At 42.6% G+C, this 14,354-nt stretch overlaps 1 protein-coding gene across 2 annotated transcripts in view; it reads right to left on the bottom strand.

Moving 5' to 3' along the window:
- FNBP1L (formin binding protein 1 like) overlaps positions 1-2,937 on the bottom strand; it is a gene marked incomplete at both ends in the record, with an annotated part of 49,413 nt that extends 46,476 nt beyond the window's left edge. For both annotated transcript variants that reach the window (XM_079536439.1, XM_079536440.1), the window contains one exon: positions 2,914-2,937. In XM_079536439.1, coding sequence (XP_079392565.1) covers positions 2,914-2,937 — 24 coding nt within the window. The remainder of the gene's footprint in view (positions 1-2,913) is intronic.
- Between the last annotated feature and the right edge of the window lie 11,417 nt (positions 2,938-14,354).

Here is a 14,354-nt window from a genome sequence, read left to right as displayed (position 1 = left end):
TTTCACACAGTGTAGAAAAAAAACATAAAACAAAGTGACAGAATTCTAACAACAGAATGGCTTAAGCATATCAGCATTCATTTTATCATTACTGGCTCACATGATTTTACCTGGCATTACCAAATGAAGTACATTCATACCTGAAAGCAGTTAACACAAGAGGCAGGATGCTGTTCAGCTAAGACATGCTGCAAACACAACACGCCTCCAATGCTTCAGCCTACACAGAACACAACAGTGTCAGCCACTGCACACCTGTGTCAGACAGCAGTGGTTTTCCTATAAAAACAGCTGCTTTGAAGGCAAAAAGCCCAATAACCTAGCATATAAAACAGCAACTATGGAATTTAAGAGCCAGGAAATATTGGCAAGCCAAAGGACATCTTTCTATTGCCATGTTTCTGACATAACCACAGAAGATAGTTCAAACAGAAGCAGCACACGCAGCATTTTAACATCAAAGAGTACCACGTAAGTACTGGACATAAGTTGCTCTTCCTAATCCCCTAAATCTTTTCATGGATACCAATTTCTCCCTGAATATCCACATACACTTCTTACTTTATAAAAAGTTGCATAGAGACTCCACTAAAAACAAATTGAAAACAAATCAGAACATCAAATCGGCACCAAATACCAAAAGTCTGCATGAAGAGATACAGAAGAGCCCGATGCAAAATCATCAACATAGAAGCGAAGCCCACAGTGCTTACTTGCCTATATATGCCTGTTTGCAAACGTTTGTGCAACACTTAGAAAAACTGCCATCTAGACGCCAGCCCTAACCTGACCAACTCCATGGCATAAGCACAGGTGTGAGCACTACGAAGGGGAGCTCCAGGCTCCACGGTGACCTGCAGCGCACAGAGGTGTGAGCAGCCCGCTGCCAAGTGGGGCAGCAGTGAGACAGGGAAAGGGAACGCTGTAGTAATACAAGCACGTCTAACACTGAGCCACTCTTCCTTTGCAGCTCTGTCTTCAAAACTCAAGCACACTGTCCTTCTGTTTTTAGACTAAACAGAATCTAATTTTTAATAAACTGGCAAAAAAAAAAAAAAAAAAGTATTTGCCTAATTACCAAAAGAATTCTTTCCTATTCTTTTCAATTGGTACAAGAAACAGTGACCAGTTTTCTAGCTAAGAAATAATTTCATAGTTCGAAGATATAATTTTTCAAACAGAGTGATCAAATTCAAATAAAAGAAACCCATTTAAAAGGTGCACATAAATGTAAAAACCTGCGCTGTCAGCAGTCAGTGACACACTTACAAACAGACAGCTTGGAATACAGATAGCTCTTAAGGTGCAGATGTGGATGTCTCCTAATATCAAGAAAAAGGGGTGTTAAATTTTACTGAAACAAAAGAAATTGCATATATATATATATATATATATAAATATGCACATAATATATATATACTTTTAGGTAAAATGCTAGCTTTATTTCTTCAAACCAACACGTTCAAATTAGTGACTTTGGGAAAAAAAAAAAATAGATAAAATTATAGTAGTTTCCTGACATTAAAATAAATGTCTGCTATTAAAACAAAGCCTGAAGTCGAAACCTTTTTGCATGTGTTTCTTAAATGTTACTCGCAAAACTGGCTACAAGATTGCTACCGTTTTGATTTTTGTCACTCACAGCTGAACAAAGAAATTTGAGGCAACCAAAAGAAGACCAGCAACACACAGCAAAACATTCCGTGTTCTGCACAGCACCAACCTGTGACCCTCTGCCCGAGGCACACACAGGCACCAAGGACAGACACACCTGTGCTGCCCACGAGAAGCTTTTTTACTCCCTAGAGTTAGTGACACGAGCTTCACATTTCAGTTCTGTTACAGCACCGCCGTTCGCATTTCACGAGTGCGTTTTACCTGAGTTCCCAGCTCACCCACAAAGCCCAGCTAGGTGCGAAGCACGCACAGGAGCCCCGCACGGCACGGCCAGCGGAACGCCCGTTGCCGGGCACATCTCTGCTCCTCCGCGACGCTGCAGACGGGCGCAGCTCCACAGCCAGCAATCGCTGGTAGCTCCGAAAGTGGAGGAACGGAACTCAAGCCGCAATACTTCGAGCGCCGTAAAACCGCCCCGGGTGCGCGTTTATGCGCTTCACGGTCTTCGAGAGCAAACGCACGGAGCGCGAGAGCCTTGAACCTAGGGCCGCACGGCCCCCGGCACCCTTTTTATCCCATCCTTCTAGCTCTCGCCGCCAGTCCCAGCCGGAATCCGAAGGCGACACCGGCCCCGCGGCGCCGCCCCGCAGCTGCCCGGCCAGGCCGTCCCGGAGAGCTGGGAGCCAATGCAGGCAGGCACAGCGAGCGCAGCGTCCCCGTGCCGCGAGCAAATCGCAATTCAAGGGAAAGAAAAGAAAAAAAAAAAAGCAACACAATACGGCGTTAACCGACGTTCTGGGCCGCGCTCAGAGACAAAGCTCCACACGAGCTGCTTCCAATTAAGGGGGCCGCCCGTAGAGATTTACTCCCGGAGCCGCTCGGTGCTTTCCGGGCACGGCGCGGCCGCCTCCCTCGGCGCGGGCGGAGGCGCGGCCCCACCTGAGGGACCGTTTCGGTCCCCGGGTGGCCGCCAAGCGGCGCGTGCCCCCGGCCCGCTCCCCGGGCGCCATGGCCGCGCCGGCGGCGCGCGCAGCAGAGCCGGACGAGGCGCTGCCCCGCGCCCCCCGCCCCTCCTCGGCGCCCCCTCCCCGCCGCCCGCCCCACCTCCCGCGGCCGCCCCCCCTTCGCCGCCCCCTCCCTGCGCCCCCCGGCCGCCCTGCCCGCCTCGGCCCTGCCCCGCCCGCTCCCGGCGCCGAACAAAGCGCCTCGCGGCCGCTCCGCGCCCCCGGGGAAACCGCCGCGGCAGACGAGGGGAGGCGGCGGATCCCAGACACAATGAGACGAGCCGGGACTCACCCACAGCTCCGTGCCCCAGCTCATGGCGGCTCCGCGGGCGGCGGCCGGGATCGGGGTCGGTCGGAGGCGGCCGGAGAGAGTCCCGCCGGGCGGCGGCGGTGCCCCGGGTCAGCGGGGAGAAGCGAGAAGCGGCGGAGCGCGGACGGCGTCGCGGCGAGCTGCAGCCCCGCCCGGCTCAGGGAGGAGAGCCGCGGAGGAGACTGGGAGAGGGGCGGGCCCGGCCGAGGCGGCGGGGGACGGCGCGGGACGGGGCGAGGCGCCTCTCCCCAGGGCGCCCCGGAGGCCGGCGCGTCGTCCTGCTCCTCCCGGCCTCCGCCCGCCCGCGACGCCCCGCGGTCCCCAGAGCGCCCCTCGGCGGCGGGGAGGGGAGAGAGGGTGGGGGCCCGAGGCGCCTCCCGCCGCCGAAAAGGGGCGCGAGGGCGGCGGCCGTCCGTCGGCGCGGGGAGAGCGGCGGGAGGAGTGGGGAGCGCCTCGCGGGCAGCGCGAGCCCCGGCCTTTGTGCGCGCGGCGCTGAGTCACGGCGCGGGGCGGCGCCGCGCACCTGCGGCCCGTTGCGTCCGCGTCGATCGCGCGGTGAATGATAAAGCCGCGTAGTGCGCTGCTTTCCTCCTGAAGTCAGCCCCGCGTTTCTCATCCTCCACGGAGCGGGTCGATGATTCACGCGGTTGCACGACGGCACCTGGAAAAGAAGGGGCGATAAATCCTAGAATAAATTTTTTCCACCAAGATGGCTGTTAGAAAGAAGGTAAAGACTGACAGCCACCACAACTGCTCTCACAAAAAATCCTTTCTCATCATTCAGGGTGCTCTGAGGCAGTGCCCTCATCACCACACACCTGGGCACACTCAGCTGCACACACACATTAACCCAAAACGCGTTGTGCCCATCTAAAAGCATCACGCTGGCTGCACTGAGGGCTCTAGCAATGCAGCACTGCTGAACAGAGCTGATCGGTATGTGCATGTTGTCGCACAGCGCTCAGGAAGAGCAAATCACTTTTAAGCACTGCATGCTTAGGCCAGTGCTGTGCTCCCTGTTCACACGCGCTTGTATGAGAGTGTTAAAGAAAATGGGACAGGCATTACTACAGCAGCCTCTGTGCCACACGTAATGTAGGGCCACAGAATGGGGAGAGAATGAGGAGAGCTGGGCATGTGCAGCCCTGCAGGGAGATGGAGAGCGAGTGGTGCCTCCGTTGCTCCTAGGGAGGAAACACGTTTCTCCATCTAATTGGGACCCTATGTTAATACACTGAAAAAGTCTGTTTGCCCTGTGCTGCACAAGATAAAGGCTTTCATTATGACCTAATGCAGGTTTTTTGGTTTTTTTTTTTTTGTTTTGTTTTTGTTTTTCTTCTTTCTCCATACTACAAGATTCCAGAAATTCAAATGCAAAAAGCATATGCTTTGTTAAAAGCGTATTTGAGAGGCTGTATGAGTATTTGCATTGAAAAACAACACTTCACAACTGGTCCCTGATTTTTGCTTGCTTTCAAGTTGCAGTTCCTCCTGACCAAGAGATACATGTGTACACCTGAGGTGTGCACACAGGTGTGCTTTCACATTCACTTCAGCTAGGAGCCAGTGTCCCAGGTGCAGCCCTGCCCAGAGAGATGCATGCCTATACTGCACCCCTCTCTGGCTGTAAGGGAAGAGCAGAGCACCCGCTGCATCTCTGCAGGGTGCTGTCAGAAACGCTGTTGTCAGTCATCAAGGATTTGGATGTTGTTCCCATTATCACAAAGTAAAATTAGAAGTAGCCCTAGATATAACCAAACAAATATTATCATGCAGATCTTTTTTCCTCCTGGTTGCATTTCTGAAAACATGAGTATTCAGAAAAAAAGTCTGTAAAAGTCTCAAAAAGGACTCAAGAAAGGAAATACATGCAGGACATACAGAAGAAATAGCATGCAGCACAGGCTCCATGACAAACTGCACTGTTCTGATATCCTTGTACATCATTATAACTTTCTGGAACATGATAACAATGAAGTAAATTCCCTGCTGCATTTAGCTGGTTTTCCCCATCACTGAGTAATTACACAGGCTTTAACAGAAAACTGCCCAATTTTGGTTTAGGCCAAACCTACATCATTCTATTTATTACAACTGGTATATATTTCATTAATCCTGTTCACCTCCCAGCAGAAGCTAGTTGGGTTTACAAGTGTACCACAGGATATTATGTTGGCAGACTCACAACCAGCATGATTAACTTGGAGTGGCAGAGCTCTGTCTGGCACTCCCCACAGGCATGCATCCTAACAGAGTAGCAGTTCAACTTCCCATGGTCACAGAAAGCAGCGTGGCCAACAAATTATTTCCAAATACCTCCCTTCTCAGTGTGAGGTGCCACTAATCTTTTTCTCTGCCAACCAGAAGCATACCAAAATTGGATTTTCACTCCACAAAGAAATGTTGCAGAAGCTCATCATCTCTTTTTGCTTTGAAGCCAGAAGAATTTAGCTGCATCCCTTTATTTATACATGCATTTCCCTCCACCATCAGCACGCCTAGTGCTCTAATTTCTAAAAATATTAACATTAACACCACCTCTATGTGATGAGCACACAATCATTATTTCACAGCTAAGAAAGTATCAGAGACAAAGGAACCCTGACACCTTTCCTTGCACTGCTGTCTCCACATGGTCCCCAACATGGTCAACAGCACCCAGCAGCTTCCAGCGCATCCATAGTTAATACACTTGGCTAGGCTCAGCTTTTTTTTTTTTTTTTTTTTTTAAATTTTTTAAATTTTGAAGCAGAAAAACAGCTGAATTTAGACCACACCACCTTTGCTTTAAGGCAGAAGTACGACTGCACATAGTAGCACAGCCTTGGCCAGAGCTTAGTGATCTTATTCTAAATATCCCCTTATCTCTGAATTTCTGTGGAAAGAACTGCATCCCCTCCTCTTACATCATTTCCAGACCATACTGAAATAGTCTTGTTTTTCAATAGCAGAAGTGTATCTTTTCTCCCCAGCCAACAAACTAAAGGCACTGCCAGTGATCAGATAACAGGATAAAAGGGTACAACTTGCACCAGCTGTAAGCAGGAGAAAAATAAGAATTTCCATCTGCTTTTATTAAATCCTGCATTCACTCTATTTGCCTGCCCTAAGCTAAGAGCACATCTTTCCAAGACATATGTAGCAAAGGGAAAATGGTGGCAATCAGCATAAACTGGCAATGCACCAACCACAAACATCCTCCGATTTTTTTCAGTGAAGAGAGACTCATGATAATTTGGCAGTTTCTTTCGATAACATACAACTGTAGCCCAAGGAAAAGGCTGGACAATTATTATAGGAACATCAGGGAATGTCTGTAAGTCATGATCTGAAAGTATTATTTTGAACTTTGAATGTTTTAATTATTTCCCTGAATACTGTCACCACCATGGCTGTGCTCCCTTCAGATCTCCATCTAACACAAGTCTTCTCCATTCTCCCACCAACTCCATGTACATTTCCCTATTCTAAAAGAATATTAAGCTAACAAAGTGGAAGAGGAATTAGGTGAATAGGAATGGTCAGTTGTAATCAACAAGCTATTTCAGAAACACTACATTATCTGCAGGCATAAAGATTATTAGTGCCAAGATAATAACTTAAGACATGCATAGCAACTTCCACCTGCATTGGTCAGCCAGCTGCTTTCAAGCAGAGCCTAACAGATTAATGTCTGTAGTCAATACTGAAACACAGAGAGTCTGTCACGGTATAAATTCAAACTGCAGGAGAACGAGTGAAGGAATGAGCAGCTACAGATCAGCACCGCGTATCTTTAGGCTTGTTAAAATATTTAACATCTGACTGAATCGTGTTCAGAAAAAAATGTATTTAGAGTTGTGCAAAACCTGGCATAAAAGGTGATCAGAGTCAGTAGTTAGTCTCCTTACAGGAACTTTAAGCCACAGCTGCGCCGGTACCACGCCTCGCACCCGCAGCAGTACCAGACTCCCAGCTGAAACCATTCCCTGAGCCTGACAGCCACCTGCCGGCAACCAACGGAACGAGCAGGGGAACAACACCGACCCCTTTCTGCCGTAGCCCATCCGATCCCGTTTCTTTGAATCGATATCAGCTGCATTAATTTGAAACTCAGAGGGGGCAGTGAGCCCTCGGCTGCCCTACCTTGCGCACCGCTGCAGGCCTCAGCTTCTCTCCTCCGCAGGACCTCCTCTCAGCAGTCAGCAGCTCGCTGTCAAAGGGTCCTTTCTTTGTTATATATGTTATTATAAGCCCGTGGTGGTACCTCCTTTTCTCATGAGAAAGTGGATGCCCAAGTTGCCTAACGAATTTGCATGAAAAAACTGGCAAAGTATCAGAATACGGAAGGAAACTCAGGGTAATCTGCATATCCAAGAGCATCCTCTTTTTTCCACTATTAATCATTTGTGAGAACAGGAATGTAAATAAATCAACACTGCCACTCATTTCCTTAATGACTTTTCTATTCTATGCAGCAATTGCCTCCCCAGATCTTTCTCTCACAATAATTAAAAAAAAAAAAAAGAAAAAAAAAAGAAAAAAAAAAAGAAAAAAAAAAAAAAAAGAAAAACCCATTACAACTCTATTCATCATCCTTTCTTCCAAAGTGGGATTCTGACCAGAGCTTGTCTACCTAAATTTAAGTGATCCAAATAGACAAAACAAAAAATAAGTCATTTGTCACACACACAAAAATATTTTTCTTCCTACACATCACATTTTTTGAGCTACATTTAGCTAAATTTCAAGACCTCTGCTCTTTGGACTTGAGATGCAGATCAGACAGAAAGGTAGCAAACCGAGGCCTAGGTAAGAGTTGCTTTTCCTTCATCTTAAACACTACTGGTTTTCTCCCATACAAAAACTGGGAAAATAATTATAGACTCAATCTTAAAAAAAAAAAAAAAAAAAAAAAAAATCAAGTTATTAAGTTAAGAACTAAGAACAGAACTTAATTACAGGTTCTGTCAGGCTTCAACACATTATCCACATAAATTTGGCTTTATAGTTTGCTAATTAGACCATATACACGGCTCCGAAACCCACACAACTCAACCTCTAGAGCAGAGCCTGAGGCCAGTACAGCTCTTGCCAATTAGCCTGGCAAATGAGCTGCCTGTTGAAGAAGCTCACAAATGAGTTCCCCACCTGGGGAGCTGGCAAGAAAGAGGCCACACAGAATCCTCCCAGTCATACCACAGCAACCTATAAGCCACATTCTCAACAAACCCAAGGGACTCCTGTGTTTTCCTTTCAAATTCAAAACCATCAAAATCGCAAGAGGTTTGCTACCTTAGCCATTGACTTACAGTATCATTATTCCACAATCAGCTTTGAAAACTCAAAAGTACAGGAAACAGTGATTCTTACCTCTAATAATAACTATATAAAAATATACAAAATATATAAAATATACAAAATATTATATAAAATATACAAAATATATATGAAAGGCTTTACATCTCATTTTCAAAATTTGTCTTTTTGATTCTCTAGCAATTAAAAATCATGCAAGCACCAAATCAAATGCAGAATTTCCTACTCATTTTACCTTGCTGCGTGTTGACCTACCTATACATAAAGCTCAACAGCTACTCAAAGACTTCAACAGCCAAGTCCTCAAAAAAGTTACCAAGTCAAAAATTTGAGAACTAACCTGACTCTCTTGGTTGGACTTTGTAAGTTACCAAATTGGAATTGGAAGCTACAAAAGCATATCTGAACACAGATGCGTAAGAAAATATTTCAGCATTCAGAAGCTTTATTCTTAAAGAAAACTAACTAACTTGAGATCTAAAATGTGCTCTCATAACACCAGTCAATACTGGAGATCTCATTTTAGGACAATGTCCAGTTCTCAATCCCCTTCTCATCTGATTAAAGAAAAACTCCTTAAAACAATGAAAAGTCTTTGTTCAAAGAGACCTACTACCATAACTCTTCCCTCATGACTGTTTGATTCATGTCCTGGAACCTTTTCATCTATAAAGGGAGGAAACAGTAAATGTTTCTACCTGTGTACGTTCTTGATATATTCTGTCATATGCTGAGATGGACCATTTCTATTTGCACTCATGCTGTTCTGCACCTATTTGGGTACAGAAGTTCATCACTTCATCACTGAAATTCAGGTTATAAATGTTTATCATCTTCCTGAGATAAAAGCTCAAATGGTGATTTTGGTCTCAGAACATCAACACTCAAAGCAGATAACATACAATTTTTCAACGTTTTGAGAAAAATGAACTCGCCAACAGCAGATACAATTTAGCCCTATGTTATCACATCCTGCAGACAGATATGATTATGCACTTTTTTCCACATTTAATCCAAAATATATCCCTTGATTTTAATGATATTAGGTAACACTTCACAGTAATCAAAAGAAAAAAAGTGAGAAAGGCCGCTGGGGATGAGCCACTGCTATGGAACTTCCAGCAACGGAAAGTAACCCTTTGCAACAACAGCCTTAGAAAACTCAGGCAGCTGCAGATTTTGGCTCCCATGCAAGAAGGCCTGCACGATGCAGGAGATGCTTGGGAAGGTCGGTCCCTGGCTGCCACAGCACTCAGCAGGAGAAAAATCTTCATGAAAAGGGCTAGATGAACTACTTTGGGGCATCTACCTTAGATTCCAGATCCTCAGAGCAATGGTGAGTGGGAAAGGCAGTACTAATTTCAGGGAAGAAAAATCAGGACTACCTAAACTAATTTCCTGTTTGTAAAGTCTTAGTGTCATAAAATCAAACTTTATTCTATCTGAAAAACAATGTAATAACCATTCAAAAACTGCAAAAAAAAAAAAAAAAAATCCATAAAACTAAAAATGTTTCCCACAATTTCAAGTTTTACAACATTCCAACATAGCGTAAGTAAAAAATAGTTATTCATAATTTAAGGGTAATGAGTTCAGCTGCATACAACTCAGTCAGCAGCCCAGACAGTTAAATTACTGTAAGTATAGAATACAGAACAGAATCAGAGAACACAGAAAACATGTGTAAGTATGTTCTTAAACATGTAAATATATTCTAAAGTAAGAATCAACTACTCCTGTGTCTTTATTTAAAAGATCTGAATTTTACTTGCATGAAAAATAATCTCTCATGCATGAAATCTTGCACTAGTTTGCTGTTTGCATGATAGTAGAAAAAACACCTTTTTCCCCTGCTCATATTCCTTCTTTCATCACACACATTTTGGAACAATTTTGAAAATGATCTCCTTTACAGCAGGACAGGATGGTGAATACCACCAGATTGCTTATGTTACTGTCAGTATCCCATAAATTTAGTTCTCTTTCACAGACTACACTGCTTTCTCAGAAAACCTAAATTTGTACACAAAACAAAGAACATGGAACTTTATTTCTAATTGAGCTGTGGGTTTTCACTCTGTAGGTGACAGAATGAAACCTGAACACAACATTAATCAAACTGAATCCTGCCCCATAACCAACAATCTGAAGTACTGTTCTATTGCAAATACTTTCATCTCCAACAATGACTTTCAGAACAAGCCTGTTTGTCTTTCCAATTACTTACTCTCTCTAAATGAGTCACCATTCCTTGAGTTTGACATGATAACATCTTGTACCTCTGCATGGTGCAGCACCTTTTAATTTTGTACCATGTGAAAGTATTACCTTCAAAGCACAGCATGGACTGTTTAGATACTGACATTATTTACCGGGCAGCAGGACATTGCCCAAACCTAATTAATACCCATATAATGCTTTGGAAATGTATAAAGTTTACAATAACTGACCAGTAACAGTACTGAACTAAAACCAAAACTGGATAGTGAAATAATTTCTACTGAAATGGGTATGGAAATCATTGTAAGGTATACCACACATCAATATAGCTCCAAATGCATTAAGTACTCTAGCTGCTGGCCAAGGAGGGGAGGGGATAAATCAAATGCAGATCTTGCATGGTGAGTGTTCTGCCTCTGAACCAAATGAAAACAGAGTTCATTGCCTTTACTTTAAGTTCTTTCTTCTTTTCTCACAAAGAAACACATCTAACTTATTATAAAGATTAATCACATGTACATTCAACCTTAAAACTAAATGTATTCTTTATCCCATTTAATATGCTTCTTATAAATCGCGATCCCACACATATAAGGCATAGTAACTCTTACATTTCTTTTCTTTACTTTAAGCGGGAAAAGTGTCAATTCTTACCTGAACATTTGCTTCAGGCTGTGGGACAGAAGTCTTCATTCTGTATTCCTGTAGTTGACATTACAATAAAGCACTGCCATGAGTCAAAAACAAACTTCCCCTTCCCCAACAAACAAAACATCATGTGAAATGCATTTCTTCTTCATATTATTCAAATTTATACCAGGACTATCCATACAGCAAAACCCACTTATTGGACATATGACTGATAAATGCAGAGGATTTGGCCTATAAATACAGGAGAATCCTAGCTCTGTTGGATGCACAAATGATTGATGCACGGGAATTGCTGCACGTGGTTAGATTCGTTGTCTCATCATTTTGCTGCAAAATCTTAGTTGCATTCTAGCACAGCTGCACAGAACAGAATCACCTCCAAGTCAAGCATTCAAAGGATCTATTCCTTTCCATAAGTGTATCACCCTAGCATACTTGTTACCTCATTTACACATCCACAATGTAACGCAGACATACAGCTTCATTAAAAGAACAAAATAAAGCCTTTGCAAGAAGGTCAGTTAGTGAAAGCACTCTGAAACAGACTGTCAGAATAATTATGGAAAACCCACTGATGATCTAACAAACTCAACATTTAAGGAAGACACACCACTACATGTTTCTTCTGAGACACAGCAACCACACAGTTTACTAATCCAATTTACACTATAAATATCTGCAGTATCAAAACTCAGCAGTAACATAAATTCACAAACCTCATCTTCACTGAAAGGCAAGCACATGGAAGCACAAGAGCAAAGTAATACAAAATTCCTAAATTTACTGAATGACCGGTGAAGATTCTCCCATCTGCCACCACTAATTGACTTTTTATCCCTGAGCTGAAATGCCTGAATAAATGAAGCGGTCTCAAAATTTAAGCAAGACTATCTATGTAAAATCAGTTCAACAGAAAACTAGCATACATTCTTATTCCCCCAGACCTGTGGTCTTCCCTTTGAAATACTTTCAGTTTTAACGGGACGTTACCTGATCTACAGGACTTGGGGCCAACTTCCCAAGTCATGAAGGTTAGCTTATAAAAATGCACATATACAAAATGCAATTCCCAAGAGAGCAAAACAAGCCAAGAAATATTCTCTGCAAGCACATAACCCCAGTGAACAGCAATGCCATCCAGCAGCACTCAGGTTGAAAAGTCTCTGGTCACAAAAAGTTTTCAGTGGGTCAAATAACAGGAGAGCTTAATTAGTCTTAAATTTCTTCTTTATAAATGCAATGAAGAAGGCAGACTATTCATTAAATATAAAAGCAATTTTATAAAAACACATCAGAATTTTATTGCTTGAAGAATACAGCATATGAAAAAAGCACAAGAATGTCCAAAAGAAAGGTCACAAGGATCCAAACATATTACACCACACATACCAGATGCAGTAAAATGTTAACCTGAATTCTGCATCAGAAAATAAAGGGGTGAAAATATTCCTAATATTATTTAAAAGAAAAAGACTCATTTAAAATAGAAAGGTGTGAAGGTGTTACAGTACAAATTAGAAAAGCCAACACTGCACATTAACATTGTATCACTAGACTAGATTTTCTACCTTTGGTACTTAAACCTTCACAGAAAACCACTTCCTTAATCAAACCTTGCCTAACGCATATCATATAGTAGCTGTGAAAGGTTTTTCGTTCATTTTAACTTAAATATTGAGATACGTTTCTGAGTTTTCACTGCATGAATGCATTTAAGGAAGTGTTCACATTTACTCTATATGAAACAATGCATCTCACACTTAAAAGTCACTAAGGGACTCAGACCTGAATATATGCCAATTCTACCTTGTTCAGACCATTATGTAAAAATGGACATGATGTTTTCCATTTATATCCTCACACAAACAGACTTGCTGCCCTCCTCAGGATCTGTGACTAGAGCAACCTGCTGAGGTCTTAGGTTAAAATAAACAAACTGCATTATTACAGAGCTATGAGATCATCTACAGCAGTATGCAAGTGGCTTTTCTAGTCTGCTCAGATTAGAGTACCAGAAGATATGCCAGTATTACTTCAAGTAACACATTAAAACCCAGTAATGGACACTACTGTGCTTTATTTCAACACAAAGAACAGCCGCTTATCCATTAATCAACAGAATTTTCAAATCAACTATCAAAAGGACTGCTACAGTTCTGTTCCATGTCTTACCCATCACTTTTGGGGAATACTTTGTCAAAAACCTGGACTTACCTACAAACCAATTTGAGTGATGAAAATGTTATCTTTCAAAGTATTTTAGTAATCCAGCAGCAACCTAGTGTGGAAAACATTAGCATTACGCTGACAACGATGACTTATCAAGGTTAAATAAAATCCCTCTTTTATTGTAAGCATGCTCTTAGCTTCAGCTTTTGCCTTCATAGGCTCAAATCATTCCCAGTTACATCAGTGGAACCAGAACAATTCTGTTTCATCAAGTTCCAGTTTTATATTTCAACAATATGAACATATCTGGACTACGCAATAACATCAACAGTTAACATTAAATTGGAGCGAAACAATAAGAAGAGTTAGTTTCCCAAAACGGGCAGTCTGCGAAGTAAAATATTCAGTCGGGACTGACTGTCAAAGGATGCAGTAATAAAACCATGGGTTTATTTTTTTCCATCCCATACCAAAAAGGATTCAATTTGTACAACTCCTATTAAACATACATTTTCACCAAGCTAGGAAAGATACTGTTTTCAAATTGTAACAAGTGTGGTATTTGAGCATTTATAATATTTATTGCCATATATATCCGCATTTTAAAAAGAACAAAGAATTCAAGACTGTACTATGCTGAACTTGACTTTTTCCCCATTAATGGTTTACCTCTACTGTACCACTCCCCCCCAAAACAATTAAAAATTCTAAGTAAGATTTCATAGTTTAGTTAAAAGGGAAGAAATGCAAATGTGGATTTAGAGCTTTTTGTATAAATCTCACTATATTTTATAAACTTGTTGTTTATTGTAACACTGTTTATTGATCAAATAAGTGACGCACTGCTATCTAAAATTTCCATATACACCATTAAAAATCCAAAGTCGATATGATACTGAACCTTAAATCTTCAAGAGTTCAAAAAAAGACAGTTTATACATGTACAGCACACAACAGCAGACACCCCTAGAATACCAACTGCCAGTCCATGATGCATACAAACTTACAGGTAAGCATTCATTTCACTGTTTTCATTGTGCAGGAAAAATATTTCTTAGTGAAGACAGAAACCCAGCTGGTGAATT

This window comes from Tetrao urogallus (genome assembly GCF_951394365.1).
Source record: "Tetrao urogallus genome assembly, chromosome: 5".
NCBI classification, from domain to species: Eukaryota; Metazoa; Chordata; class Aves; order Galliformes; family Phasianidae; genus Tetrao; species Tetrao urogallus.
This window is presented reverse-complemented; position numbering and strand designations above follow the sequence as displayed.